At 40.1% G+C, this 16061-nt stretch overlaps 2 protein-coding genes across 2 annotated transcripts in view; both read left to right on the plus strand.

Annotated features, from left to right (window-relative positions):
• plcb2 (phospholipase C, beta 2) overlaps window positions 1-2407 on the plus strand; it is a 28639-nt gene extending 26232 nt beyond the window's left edge. The window contains exons 31-32 of the mRNA XM_056767754.1: window positions 60-143; window positions 1384-2407. Of these exons, the coding sequence (XP_056623732.1) occupies window positions 60-143; window positions 1384-1554 (255 nt within the window). The 3' untranslated portion in view covers window positions 1555-2407. The remainder of the gene's footprint in view (window positions 1-59; window positions 144-1383) is intronic.
• Window positions 2408-14279: 11872 nt separating this feature from the next.
• LOC130436793 (uncharacterized) lies at window positions 14280-15740 on the plus strand. The gene has a single exon (XM_056767744.1). The coding sequence runs from the start codon at window positions 14280-14282 to the stop codon at window positions 15738-15740; it is 1461 nt and encodes a 486-aa protein (XP_056623722.1).
• The last annotated feature ends 321 nt before the right edge of the window (window positions 15741-16061 follow it).

Below are 16061 nucleotides of genomic sequence, written 5' to 3' on the forward strand. Positions count from 1 at the left end.
CTATGGCATTGCGAAGAGCCTGGTTGTGATGATAATGTGTTTAATTTGTGATCTTTCAGTCAGATGAAGGTTCACCTCAGGAACAGAGTCTGAAGAGAAGACAGGCCGCCACGCTCGGCAAAATCAGAGATCTCATCAGTCAGGTAAAACAACTTCTCTACACTTACAGTTCTTTAAAATGCATCATCATGCAGTGTATTTACTTTGAAGTATTTTGTAATTGTTTTATTGTGCATAATTTACACTCCAAACAAGTCCTAAAAAACTCATCGAACATTTTAAAGTACATTCAATTATGGAATTGAAATGTATTGTGTCGTGTTAACATGTTAGGCTGTGTTCACATTTAACTTCTTTTTTGAAGCTGCCATCGTCTGTTTTACACCATATTCCTTATTTTTAAACGCCAGCGCCGGCGTCTTTTCTCCAGGTCAAAACATCTTCTGAAGTTGAAAAAAGTTCAACTTACTGGGAAAAAAAACGCCCCACGTCAAGAGGCTTTTTCACAGCTAACCAATTACAGAGACCAGTCATTTGCATAACAACATGCGAAGAAGGTGATTGGTCGAGAAAAAAAAGGGAGCCAAAATGGCGCTTGGAGTATAGTTTTGTTTATATAACGGTCAGTTCTGGTCCTTGATTCTGATTGGTTTAGCCGAGTTCCAAGCTGTTATAAAATACCCCCATTTATAGAGGATGACGGCATTACATAGCCTAAAAAATATTTAATTTACTTTATTTGATGAAACCTTGCTAGGCATATGAAAAAAAGGTTTATAAAAGCAATAAGCACCGCAGAGCAGTGTGTTACAGTGCATTATATAACAGCTGAGGGGGTTTTAATGTCGTGCCACAACACCCTCAGCTGTTATAACATGCACTGTAACACACTGCTTCACATGGATTATTACTTTAATAAATGTACGTTTATTTTCACTTTCAGTAAGTTAGGAAATTAGTACTGTATTTTTGAAATATGTGATTGGTTATTGTAAAGACGCTCTCGGTTTGTAATTCAAATAAACTTGGGTTACGCTGCTGCCTATGAAGCCAGTCTGGATCTATTTCTCTGAGATGCCTTTGTGCACAATCGCTGCAGCTTTTCCTAAAAAAACTCAAATGCGCCCTTGTCAAGTTTTTCTTGTCAAAAAAGACGTCAAATGTGAACATAGCCTTACATTGTATGAATGAATCATCAGTGCATAATATTCCACACAAAAATATGTTTTCTTTTGTAAATTTTTGGTTAGAATAAAATATTATACAGAATTGAAGCTATACAGTACATAATTGAATTGACTTTCATTCCAGCTGTGTTTTTATGGTCCAGTGAAATGAAATGTTGAGATTACTATGAAGCTCTTTGGTTTTCTTATGTTTCAGCTCAATAAAGACGCCGTCTCCGAGCACTCTAAGAACATGTGGTCACTGCCCAATGAACTGACAGAGGCCGTCAACTCCTGCGTCAAACCTCATTACCCCAATCACGTGGAGAAAGCCGAAGAGAACCGCACAGAACCCGCCAACGGACAATGTCAAGTTTTCGTAGGATGAACTCTGTGTGTCTACCGTAACATGAAATTTACACACTTGTTAATAATTCAGTATAAACTGTATTTTTTTTCATTTAGATTTTCAAACACACATAAAACCCTTTTAGAAACATTTCATTAAGGAGTATGAAAACTGTCAAGATGTCTGAATCATAGTTCACCCCAAAATACTGTAAAATAATTCTTTAGAAATCAAGGTTTTTTCTAGATTTTTTTAGTTTTTTGGGGTTGCCTTATGATCTAGACTTTCACATAGAAATGAAATTTTAAATGATGATGCACTTTGTAATTTCTTTTAGGATTTTATGTTATGTTTGTGATGGTGGAGGTGTCTGTAATCCCAATATAAACACACAATATATGCGTACACATAAAGACACTTCTTTACAGCCGAGCAGACGTAACCGTTACTTAAGTTAAAATGATTTTTAAGTTAAAAATCAAGTGTCAAGGTGAAGTTGAATTAAAGGCTAGAAGATAAATGAATCAAGTAACAGAAGATATTCACTCCATTACTCTCACACATCAGACGGATGCACAAATATTCTTAGGTTCTGTTAAGGTTTTGTTCTAGATATGCATTTAAATCCACCAAAATACCATAGCACCCTATTCTTGACTTGTATGTAAAGTAATGTAATGTTTAAAGCGTATAGACTTCTTGTCTGATAAACTACTTTCATTCAATTTAATTTAATTTAAATATTATTTGTTGTGATTTTACAATACTTGTATATTTTGGTGAAAGCTGAGTTTACCATGGTAAATGTTTTGTAAAAGGTCAATACAAGCTGTAAGATAATGATAATCTTTAAGAAATGATTTAAGAAATAAAAAACAATCAAATGACTTAACTTTGAGTCTTGAGGTTCTTTTATTATTACCCTTTTTGATTTGACTGTTAATAAAAAACTCACTGTGTCTTCAGATGTCCAGATCATTGATATGATAACACTGCAATAACTGAACATTTTACCATCCAAGAATTTTTATCTCAGTTCTTAAATCCAGATAAAGATACTTGACAATCTGGCAACAGGGTAAAAATAAACCAAATAAACCTGAATTATGCACTTATGAGCAAGATCAAACTATATTCTTACCCCATTCACAGATAATATATATTATATACATATTTATTACGCGGCTCATTTGAATGCTTGATTCTGATTGGCCAGTCGAGACACTCCAAGGATTTTTATTGTCAGATATCAACCGCTTAAAACTGATAACACCCTGTAACCCACATGCTGCAAATCATTTTGAGAGGGACAGTTTAATATTACGCAAAAATTTATTATAAATATGTCTTTTAATCACATATTTGACATTGTATTTACAAATGATTCAACCAATTTGCCTGTTAGTGACGTTTGAACATGGTTTCTTACTTTTAAACCAAAACTAAATGTCTTGATTAATAACGGTCTGTAATTAAATCAAATATTTCTAATTTACATTTTATGTCCAGTTTTTTTCTCATGTGTCAAGTAGACGTGTAATAAGCGGCATTTTCTTTGTTAAAACAAGGCTAAATATCTTAGATCATTTTTCTTTACAACTTATTGTATCTTGACTTTTCAGAATCTTCAGTTTTTTAGGTTTAGACTAAAATGCTCATTTGTATTCGGTGTATAAACAGTGAAATTCAATTGAATGAACGACACGTGTCATTGGAAATCAGCATATAAACGCAGATCAGGTCTGAATGTAAGCGTGATGTTCTGAAGGAGTTTAACAGACACATTCAGCTTTAAAAGCTTTTCTCAGACGCTCCGCTGAGATTCTGTCTTCAGTCACTGACACACAATCATCTTCTGCTCATGAGATTTCAGATGTCAGAATGATCTTCTGGTTCTGTTTTTACAAACTTTTAGTCTCATAACAATCCTGTCTAATAATAACAATCTTTTTCTAATCCATCAGTATCAGAACACTTCTCTGTCTCAGTTGATTTGAAGACAGAAGATCATTCTGACATCTGAAATCTCATGAGCAGAAGATGATTGTGTGTCAGTGACTGAAGACAGAATCTCAGCGGAGCGTCTGAGAAAAGCTTTGTGTTTGTTAAACTCCTTCAGAACATCACGCTTACATTCAGACCTGATCTGCGTTTATCATTGAAGTCAATGATGGCAAACTTATTAAAGGAACGAACTGAAAACCAGCAAATCATTTGGACTTCTCCATCAGTTTGTGAATTAAACAATGAAAAATTCATATCACCTGTGAACACATTCAGTGTTTGTTTTATAAGCCGTAAGATGTGTGAGAATGAGTTTTCAACCTAAATGACAGAGATGAATGAAAAGTTGTGTGTTGTGTCTCAGAGAAGAACATTGATGTGTAAATGAAATGTCCTGACACACTCGCTCACACTCTCAGTGAGATCTTGACTCACTCGTGACTCATGTGAATCTGATGGAGTCTCCCGCTCCACTCACACGCTCATGAAGAATCTTCACTTCTTGATGAATAGAGGATCAAAAGGAGGTCTGCTCTCTGAATGCAATAGCCACTGCTTTTAGTATTAGTAAGATCCAATATGAAATAATAAAGATGTGAAACTGTATTAATGCTGCCTTGTGGTCATGTGTGTGTGTGTGTGTGTATGTGTGCGTGTTTGGGTGTTGATGAATTTCTGATGCGAGAGTACAGATATACATTTGTTTATTTATTATTTAGTTTCTTATTTTCTTTATTTTCTTTATTTTATCCTTTTAATAATTATTTGTTGATTTATTTATTATTTATTCACAATTAGATGGAATGGAATTTCTTTTTGGAATCAACATTTTAGTCTGTCCTTATCTGGATCGATTATTTTGGCATCACAAACAGGATGGAACAGATTTATCACAAATACGATCAGTTATGAGTATGTTTGTGTGTCTTTATGTGTAAATGCATATAGGTGTGTGTGTGTGTGTGTGCATGTGTGTGTGTACTTGTTTATATACATTATACAGAGGTCCCCACAATGTCTCACACACTTACATTGTGGGGACTGATGGCCGGTCTCCAGTGGCCCAACGATTATTAAACATAACACATGAAGTTTATTTAAAAATATAAAAATGCAGAAAGTTGTCTGTCATGGTCATGTGTTGGGTCAGGGGAAGGCAATAGAATACACAGTTGGTCCAATTAAAAACTCATTACACACATAGATATAGAAACCTAATGTGTGTGTGTGTGTGTGTATATGTGTGTGTGTGTGCAAGCTAGCGTGAGAATGTGTGTGTTATCAGATGGTTTGCTCCTGTATGTCTTGATTCTACACACTAATAACACAGTTAGGTGAAGTGTGTCATGAACAGATTAACATGTTAATATGAGCAGTCAGCCCCCCACACACACACACACCTTCCATCTGGATGTGACTCATACATGTGTGTGTGTGTGTGTGTGTGTGTGTGTGTGTGTGTGTGTGTGTGTGTGTGTGTGTGTGTGTGTGTGTGTGTGTGACTCACATGTCTTCTCACAGATCGTTCTAATGTTCTCAGTCATCATCACGTGTCAGAATGCTTTATGATATATTTACATTTGGCAGATGCTTTTATCCAAAGCGACTTACATTACATTATCCTAAACAATTATACTTAGATATGTGCAATCCCCTGGGATCAAACCCACAACCTTGCGTTGTTAACACAATGCCCCTAACACTGAGCTACAGGAAAGGTCTTTTGTGAGTAGTGCAGGAACACATCTCTGTGTAACATGTGAGAATGAATGTGAGTAAAGAGAAGAGATCTTCACTGTTCATCATGTGTGATGTGATGCTGACTCTGTAAACACCGATGTGTCGGTCCTCACCGTTCCTCCAGAACACCAGACAGCTGCTCACTTTCTGTGGTCCCTCCGGCCATCAGTCCTCTACACATCATCCTGTGACCCTTTTCTGTCAGATTGAAGAAGATGGGATGGATTTGTCTCTCTTTCCTGATGCCGCCAAAACGATGGAAATTTCCCTCCGTTTCTAAACCAGACCAACGTGAAGCACCGGCTGTTAAAACTCTTCTTCAGTTTCCAGAGCGATACATCTGATCTGTGTCAGCATGATGAGGGAGTTTGACCCAGAGGAACAGTAAATAGTTCCCCATGAACCGCAAGATGTGATCCTTTTTATTTCCGGATTCTGACACATTTCTGACTGAAAGGGAGTTTCAAAGGGGGGGGGGGTTGTGTTTTTCTCTGCGATTTGATTGGATGTGTAAAAACAGCCGTTGCATTTTGAAATGGAACCGACAGCAGAGTGACAGTTGAAGGGGAGGAGTTAACAGATGCTCCGCCCAAGCTGACTAACATACGTCATTTGAGATTGATAGTCATTACAGATTTGAATTGAAGATTATAAGGTTACATGGAATTTAAAAAGTGGATTACTCACATTGATCAACTATTAACAATAAAACTGCAATATTTCAGCAAAAAATAAGAATTGTCATTTTTTATTTCACTGGGACTTTAAAGTTCCCTGATGTGTTTCTTTTAAAGTGGCCGTAACACACAGGGTTTCTGCCAATCTCATATTAATCTGTGAACAAACACCTGAACTTCACCAACATATGCGCTCTCTCTCTCTCTCTCTCTCTCTCTCAGACAAATCTGATTGACTGTTAACATCTCTTCTCAAACTCTCATGACACACACAACTTTTCCTCCTAGTGAGAAATATCTGAGACACACACAAGACTTCCATTTGCTCTCTATTTAATCTCATTGATGTCAAGGAGAAATAACTGAGATCTGAAATATTATCAGACTGAAATCCCTCAGGAAAGAAAAGTCATGTGATGTGCACAAGCCTTCAGTTCTTTGTTTCGTCGGGCTGTGAAAGTACTTGAGCTATAAAAAGTGACCGGCTTTTGTGTCCAAACTGTTTGAGTGGCTCTGCGGTCACAACATCAGCTCCCAAAATACATCTGCTCGGAAAAACATGTTCACCATGACAACATGACCAATGATGTGGATGTAGATTTCATCTGGAGCTCAAGGCCTTGGTTAGGAACTCATTCTTATCACCTCCAGACTCTTCATGTGTTTACACTCTCATTTCATTCTCATTTGATTTGTCCCGAGTCATTTTTGAAGAAACTTAAGGTCATACTTGTATGAAACACATGTGTTGTGGAGAAGCGTATATTAGATTAGATGTTATTTCACATTAGGTGTGTGTGTTTCCAGTCTCTGCTTTACCCAGAATTCCAGCTGTTGTTAAGTCAGCTCTATTATTATTATTTTCTTTGCACCTGTTGATCTTCGGCTCATGTGGGATCCCTCATGTTCTCATTTCCACTTGCATCAGGCTGCCAGCACTTTCCTTAAAAACAATTTGGTGTCTCCTGTGGGTTAAGAGAACACAACAAGGCAGCGAGTGGCATGTGTCCTCTGTGGCCCGATGCTCAATTATAGTTCATTTCTGTAACTATAAACAGCAGAATGTTACAGCAGTTCAAACGCAGCTGGAGAACATGCAAACCCGTCATGTGACTAGTGTCAAGCTTTTGAATCTGTGAAGGATGATGTGAATAAATCAAATAAAGAAGAACATTACGCTCCTTTCTGATTATTTATATATTTATCTGCAATAAAGGTCTTTACACATACAGTCCGAAATTTTCGTTCGCAGTTTTTCGTATTTGGCGCTCATTTGTACGTGTGTGTCTCTTTGGCTATTTGCTATACAAATACGAAAAACGCAAAATATCAAACCCAGTCCGAATTTTTTATGATGGAGAAAAATATCGGAGGCAGTGTGTAAATGTGATTGACGTGAGGTCGTATGTTTTTTAACCTGAACAAATTTCGGACACAAATTTCAGACTTAATGGGTACTTTACTAATTCAAAAAACGAATAACTTTGTTTGGTTGTGTGTTTCAGGTCACTTTTACTAATCAGTGGAAAAATATTTGCAGAGAACATTAAAATGTAATCAGTGTATAAGTTTTACCAAAACATTCATTTGAAAATGTACCAAAAAAAGTAAACAAGCCGCTTTCATCATCCGAACAGATTAATAAAACATTATGAAACTAAACATTTTATCATTCATCACATTGAAAAAATTGAAAGGTAAAGTTTTAGTTTTTGACACATTCATTATTCTGTATGTTGTGAAATTTGTGGCTAATCTAGAGGCTTACACCGGACAACCATAATACACATTTCTTTAATTTCACTCTATTTTACCACACTAATACACTTCATGTTTGGACAATAAAGTACACAAAGTCATCTTCAGAACAGACCACAGATGTGTTGGTTGCTAAAAGATTTGATGAACTACAAATATCTCAGTGTGTTGTAGTATTTGTGTTGACGGGTGGGTTAACCAGTTAACTTCTCTTTATAAAGAAAAAACCTCAGTGTGTGATCTGAAGCTTGACGCTGTCAGCAGGGAATCTCCAGACAAACTGAGAAGTGTTGAGGTCTATGAGCTGGAGGTGAAATCAGGTTTAGTTCTGAGTTTATAACTGATGTCTGTCGTAATGAATGTAGGGCGGTCCGCTCTCTCTAACAATGACAAACTCTTGACTTTAACTTGACAACTTCTCCGTTTAATTCAGTCCATCATCCCCTGCTGAGATAACACACACAACTCCACTTCACACTGTTTCTGAAGAAACTTCTGATGTTTTCTGTTCAAGCAGGAATGTCTTTCTCTATGTTGCATGTTAGTTATAATGTAAGACTAGCATAAAGAGACAGAACACAAAACAAACATCATCACATGACCTCATCACACACAATACATTTACATACTGCATACTTAAATAGGCGAAGTGCGGTAGTATTCTCTTACAACCACCACACCTCCAACCCTCAAGACTATGGGTGTCTCTGGAGCAGCGCTACGCTGGTTCAAGTCTAACCTCTCGGATAGGTCATTCAGAGTATCCTGGGGAGGTGAGTTCGCTGAGTCCCAGCATCTCAGTACAGGGGCACCCCAGGGCTCAGTTCTTGGACCACTGCTCTACTCCATTAACACAACGTCCCTAGGTTCTGTCATTCCGAAACATGACTGCTATTGGGATGATACCTAGCTCCACCTGTCATTGCAGCCTAATGATCCGATGGTTCATGTGTCATGCCTGAATGACATCTCACATTGGATGAAGGATCATCTCCTGTAGCTGAACCTTGCGAAAACTGACCCGCTCGTGATTCCGGCCGACCCAAAGATTCAGCACCACCATTCCAACCACCTTTCCATCCAACTCAATTCATCAACCATTATTCCAAGCAGAATGGCCCGAAACCTTTGAGTTGTGATCGATGATCAGCTGAACTTCACAGATCATGTTACAAGCACCAATCTGTCCTGTAGATTCATCCTCTACAATATTAGGTGAATTAGACCTTTCCTATCCGAGCATGCTACGCAAGTCCTAGTCCAGGCTATTGTTGTGTCCAGACTCAACCACTGCAATGCACTACTGGCTGGACTTCCAGCTACCACAACCAGACCTCTTCAGATGATCCAGAATGCAGCAACAAGAGTGGTCTTCAACGAGATCTACCTTCTATTGCTTTCCTCTACTTTGTAAGTCACTTTGGATAAAAGAGTCTGCTAAATGACTAAATGTAAATGTACAAGCCATCGTTTTCCGTCCTCAGACAAGTTTCTGTGTCAGATGGGTGTGGCTTTTAGGTGATAGGAACCAATCACAGTTGCCTTACTGAGCAATGCCAGAGAGGTTGATGAATGTGTGATGTGTGTTTCAGTGGAGGGTTTGTGTCACCAGAGCTGCTAGTGTCTGTGATTGATGCAGTGCCCTCAGGTTTTGTTTTCTAAAATGTGATCATTATTAGTTTCACCCTTTTGTTGAGGTCGTAAGCTCTTACATAAATCCCAGATGAGATCCCTTTTAATGCCCAAACGTTTCTCTAGACATCATTGAGATTCAATGGAGAGCAAATGGAAATTTTGGGAGAAATGACTTCAGAGAAAAAGAGTCCGAGGGTGTCTGATGTGTAGTGGGTGGGACATCTCAGATGATCAGAAACATACACACCAAATACAGTAAAGATCCTGAATGCACTGTAAGTCACTTTGGATAGTAGCGTCGGCCAAATGCATGAATACAAATGTCAATGCAAATGTTTTTCCTATGACCTGGCCTTTCACAACTTCATGTGAGGACACACGGGCGAGCCCAGCTGCCTGTTCACATTCAACGTGACACACTGTGAAAGATCAACTGAAGTCAAGCTGTTACGTTGTCCTGTCATCAAATAAAAGCACATTACAGACGGCTTCTGTGAATTTCTGTCAGCCGTCTGTACACACACGCACACATGGACCCACAGTGACACGAGTCCCCATGAGTTGATGTGCTTTCAGGTTTTGGTCCCGACTAACATATAAAAGCCAAGTCCACACACACACCTTCTCAAAGCGTTTTATACAGCATCTGCATCTAATGTGTGTCTGCTAGTAGAAAAGAAGAAAGACTGTCTGAAGAACAAATGCTGTTACAGACACCCTGAAGAAGTGCTCAGATCTACAGCGGGAAATGTGTTTCACATTCATCTCAAATCTGAGCGCTTCTGTTCTGTACACTCCTTCTGTTCTGAGACAAACATGATGAGATTGAGTTTTTCCACCACGAGCTCTCGGTCTCTAGTTTCTGTTTGGTTGATTGAAGAACATGTCCTCGGCTAGTGTCACGGGGCAAGAAAACTACACTTCCCATCATGCAGCACACGAGCTAAAGCAGATCAAATGTCATGTTGACATTCTTCTGTGGAGAAAATGGTTCTTCTTTGGTTGTGATGGGTGTCTCCTATAAAAAGATAAGTATAAGTTCATTATAATTTATACAAGAAGAGTTTATATATGTAAATATACTTTATTTAGTAAGAAATAGTTACAGTATACTTAAAGGTGTACTATTATAAAACCACTTAATTGACTTAATTTGCCCACTTAACTTTAGTTTATAACAGTAAGTAAGTGTATTCATAATCAACTTGGAGTATACAACTTGTTTTTTGAGTACACAACTACTTTTCTGATAAATACATCAAAGTAAACTGAACGTATACTTTCCTGTTTTTTTTCAACTTGTTTTTAGTTTAGCACCTTTGAAGGGATTCATGAAATCATGGGCGCCGTAAAGGGGTGGAAGGTTAGGACGATTCTAAGGGCCCAGGCTGATTTAGGGCCCAGAAGAGCAGATCCCCTTTTTATTTTCCTATTTGTAGGGGGCCCAGAAATTTTGGTTTCCATAGGGCCCAGAATTTCTGGCGGCACCCCTGCATGAAATGAGTAAGAAAGACTGAAGAGAAATTGTCTACTGAGTTATTTTATCCAGAACACTATCAAATCAGTTCTGGGTTTGTGACACAAAAGCTTATTTTTGGGAAGTAAACATGTTTTTTGTTTGTGGGTTACATGTAGAGCAAATGTCATATTTTTGGAAAAAGTGATCTGCCAAACACATTACGGGTGTTTGATTTTCTAATAGATTTACTGTGTGGTTTCTACCTGGCAGATGTAAAATGGGAAGAAAAAATCCCACAATCCCGCATTTCTGGAGTGTCCCGAGCCATATAGAAAAACCCAGAACATGATAAGCTCTTGACAATATTGACCGCGGTCATTTCTCTCTGAAATACTGTATGAAAATGGCGAGCTGTTCAGACAAAATGTTAAAGAAAAAGGACAAAAAAATCCAGTAAAATAACAGTTGAAGTCCTGACAGAAAATGACCAGCACATTTATGGACAATTCTGTTAATGCTAAAATGTAATGTAATGAATTGCAAAAAGTAGAATAGAGTTAAATCAAATGTAAAAATGTATAGGGAAAATTTCTTCACATTAATACAGTATATTCTGCTCTATTTTTACAGATTCTTTTCGAGTGCACTCTCAGTTTAGTTCAAATCATGTCACGAGTTTCTCCATTTAGCATCACAGTCCATCCTGACATTAACTCCAAATCAACTTTAATTTCTGATGATATATTCAGAGAGGTGAACTGTAGATCTGATCCGAGTGGAGAATGACAAACTGAAGATTATTCAGTCATCTCCCTCGACATCATCAATCTGATCAATTATATCAAACCACCACAACTATCCCTAGAATATGACATTTATTTATAAATCCTGATTTGCATGGCCTCCCAGACGAGATCTTTCTTCATTTTTTGCTTGAAACCAAAACATATTTTTAAATAAATTCTTATATATCTTTTTGACCTCTTGAGCTTCAGGTATGATCTAACTCTACATTAAAATAGAATACATTTAAGATGGATTAAATCATACTAAACTACATTTATGCGTTTAGTTTTCTTTTTTATTTAAAAGTGACTGCTGAAAGTTTGACACTCGATAAGCTTTATTCTTATTAATACAGCTCGTGATTTTAAAACTGGTTCTCAGATCAAATGGAGCATCAGAAATACAAAACTGAGTTGAGTGCAGAAGTGTTTCATGAATGATGTTCAGATGATGATATATGATGAGCATGTGTGAACCCTGCTGGTGTTTTCTAACGTTCCCAGTCTCATCCTCACGTGTTTAAAATCTGTTCTTAAAAATCCACAGTCCTTGACCTTTATATATATTTGTAGTAGAGTAGGCGGGGTGAGACCGTGGTTCGGGTCAAGGGAGCATATAAAATGAATGAGCGACCGGACCGTCAAGGAGAGAGGATGGGCCCGAACATGTTTGTATTTGTATTTGTGTTATGTTCGCCGGCGGTCGGCCATGAGGGGCCGCCGGCTATTATTACTTTATTAAATGTTTGTTTAAATGTTTGCCGGTTCCTGCCTCCGTCCGCCCGAGGGGGAGGAGCAGGGGACGGGGAGCCCGTCCCGACTCCCAGATAAAGGAGGAGCCACCGCCGGCCGCCAGGTGGCGGACGGTCGAGCTGTCCACCGAAGCCCCAGGGCCACCGCAAGACACCGCGAAAGAGTACTTCGGCTGGTTGAGGAACGAGCGGCAGCATGTCAGGGAACCGGACTAAATTTTCTCTCTCCCCTCTCTCTTTCCGGTCGCTCCGAGGGCTCCCGTCTCCGTTGTCTCGTCTCGTCACTGCATATTCCCCACCCCAGCCCCCCCCCCCGAGGGAGGGGGAGGGAGCTTGCACAGTCGCGGGGGTACCCCCAGCCTGTGAGGGGTGATGGGGGTCTGTAGTAGAGTAGGCAGGGCAAGACCGTGGTCCGAGTCCGGTGAGTAATTGTGAATTAGCGCCAGCTGTGCGCACACCGGCCTCGAATCACGTAGGAGATAGGGAGCATATAAAAGGAACGAGCGACCGGACCGTCGAAGAGAGAGGACCGGGCCCGAACATGTGTAATGTTTGTATTTGTATTTATATTTATGTTCATGTTTTGTTCGCCGGCGGTTATCCGTGAGGGGCCGCCGGCTTTTAAATTACTTTATTAAATGTTTTGAATGTTTGCCGGTTCCCAACTCCTTCCTTCCTTTCAATGAATTGTATTACAATATTATACTGTATATACAGCATACATACAGTATATATATGAAGAGGTTGGTTCCAAAATGAGATAACTCATAAAAAGATATGTATTTTATTGTGTTAGTTAGTGGTATTTTTGTAGTATAATAGCTAAAATCAAAACAATGCAATTTCAGTTTGATTGATGTTAATTGGAATGTTCTATGAAAAAAACATGATTTATGATCTCATTTTGGAACCAAACTCTATATATTAACAAATATTTTAAAGGAAAATACACATGCTATATTTGATATACAGTATGAGTGGTTCCTTCAAACAATTATGATAGTTATTCTTATTTCTCCGTAAGAGTTTTTGCTCTTTTTTTCCGTTTTAGCGACTGGATTTGTTGACCCACATGTGTGACCTGCTCTGACAGATAAAGTCTCCTTGCGTCTCATGTTGTGTTCATCTGAAGAGCTGCAGGTTTCTTTTCACCAGAGACTTTAAAGTGCAGATTATTTTGATGATAAATTGAATTAGACAGCAGTGCTTTCCCATCACACGTGTGTCATTATATTGATCAATTCAGACAGATCCAGGCCACACGTTGTCCTGCTCATGGGAAATTCAATCATCTGCATCTGGTCTGTAGAGATCAAAGTGACCTGAGACACAGGTGAAGACTTTTGACTACACATCATATCTGTTCAGAAAATGAATAAGAATGACATTTTGATGTAGACGTTAAAACAACAGAAATGAAAATTGTGTTCTCATTTCTTCGTCCTCGTGTCATGTCAAACCTTTCTTTCGTCTGCAGAACACAACAGAAGATATTTTGAAGAATCAAACGACACTGAACTCCATTGACTTCCACTATGTGAACACAAAACCAATGAGACATTTCTCAAAATATCTTCTGCTGTGAAAGAGTCACATACTAAATGGTTTAGATGGTGAACTGTTCTTTTAGTTCTGACTGTGACACTGCCGTTGCTTGCGCGACGAGGAAAGAAGATTTTCGTATATATGCGTGTATTCTGTTACACCTCAAGCAGCCGAATAAAACCAGCACATGTTTTTACCTCTCCTCATGTGTCCCCTCCCGTCTGAAAAGAGGAGGCGATTGTGAATGGAGCATCGCTGCTCTCAGATGACTGTTTCCATAGCAACACACAGAGCGCTGTGGTATAAAACACACACGCTTTCTCAGACGAGATTCAGAAACTCTAAACAGCCCCGCCGACAACCACAACAAACTCACTCGCATCCGCAGACCCCCTGCACTGGCCCGATGATGCTGCGTCCAAAAGACCTGTGTCACGGCTCCGGCACCAAAACTTTCCTGGAGGCAATGGAGAGCGGCAAAGTTCACCTTGCCCGCTTCGTGCTGGACGCTTTGGACGGTCGCATCATCAACTCCAAGGCCGAGGGCGGCCGCACGCTCTTGATGCACGCCGTGTGCATTCTGGACAATGCCACGAGGTCCAAATTCACCCACTTGCTCTTGGAGAAAGGTGCGGACGTGAACGTTCCAGACGACCAAGGGCGCACGTCTTTGAGTCTGGCCTGTGAGCTGGGATATCTGGACGCCGTCAAGCTCCTGGTGCAGTTCAACGCCGACCCCGAACTCATCGACACCTGGGGCAACAGCGCCTTGATGTACGCCGCCTGCGGAGGACACGACCACGTTTTGGAGTTCCTGGTCAGGGCGTTTAAGACGTTAGGACTACGGCTGGATCGCACCAACCACGCGGGACATTCCGCCATCCAGGTGGCGGATTTCTTCGGTCACAACCAGTGCGTCCAAGCCCTCAGCGGCTGCGGAAAGAAGGTCGTCAGTCCCACGGACAGCAGCGGAGAGCCCGCGGAGGATCTCAGGTGGCCCAATCGCCTCCCCAAGCAGGTTCTGGAGAAGTTCTCCCGGGTAAAAGCGCACAGCAAAAAGGAAGAAGCCTTTCCGGCCTTGTTTCAGAGACAGCTGCGCGTGGGAGAGAGCAACAGCCTGCGGATCCGCTTCCGGTGCCCACCGCCGTCGTCCACGGAGAGAATGGTTACCAATCACTGCCAGGCCCTGAACAATATGTCCGAAAGACGTCCGGCCGAAGACAGACAGGAGCTGTTGTTCACCTCCAAACAGATTCACAACTCAGTCCTCAAAGAGACCGGCGGAGGCAGACGGGTGGATTTCTCTTCGGAGCGGTGTCCACCGGTCAAACCTGACACCGACGAAGCGCCGCTCTGGGGAAAAGCCAAATCCTTCAACCTGGACCTGAAGAGCAGCAGAAAACAATCTTATCAGGGCGACGATCCGGACACGGGCAGATCGGCCAGCAGATTCAAAAGAGCATCTCTTCAGGACGAGAAGCCTCTGGTGGCCAAGTTCTACTCCCAAATCAAGTCAAATAAAAATGAGAGATTGGAAGGGCTGGAGACAGCGCACAACACCGACATCAAATGCAGAAGAGACGTTTCCAAACTGGGCAGACGGAACAAACTTCTCTTGGGTCGGGGGGAGTTGGAGCCTGAGAGGCTGAAAGGTGAATCTTCAGGTGGTCTCGGCGGGCTGGGAAGCAGATTACTGCGCAGGTTCACCGCTCCCGAGTTCTTGAGACACATCCGAGAATCAGACGCGGGTCAGAATAAAGGCAAGATGTCTCGCTCAGAGACCTTTCCCTTGACACGCACACATCAGAGAGTAAACAGCCAACCCAGTGTGGACAGCATCAGTGCCGTCAAGTGTGAGTTTCTTAAATGAATGATTATCATCACAGACGTATATTTATTACCAGAGATATAAAGAAATTATATTTATTATAAAGAAATCATATTTATGGCCATTTAGAACGAACAGGAATGTGAATGTAAAGATATTTGAACAGTTGTTGAACATTTCTTGTACTAAATGAATATCAAACGTTCCTGTTCTTGTGTCTGTAGATGTGTTTATGTGTGCTTCTCATAAACAAATGTTATTATTTCACCGTGATGGTTTGGTTATGATACTAACATGTTAGGTTGTTATGAGTTTGTGTTGTCTTTAACAAGAACCCAAAAAGAGTACAAAACAATCCCATCA

This window comes from Triplophysa dalaica, chromosome 15 (assembly GCF_015846415.1).
Source record: "Triplophysa dalaica isolate WHDGS20190420 chromosome 15, ASM1584641v1, whole genome shotgun sequence".
Classification (NCBI taxonomy): Eukaryota; Metazoa; Chordata; class Actinopteri; order Cypriniformes; family Nemacheilidae; genus Triplophysa; species Triplophysa dalaica.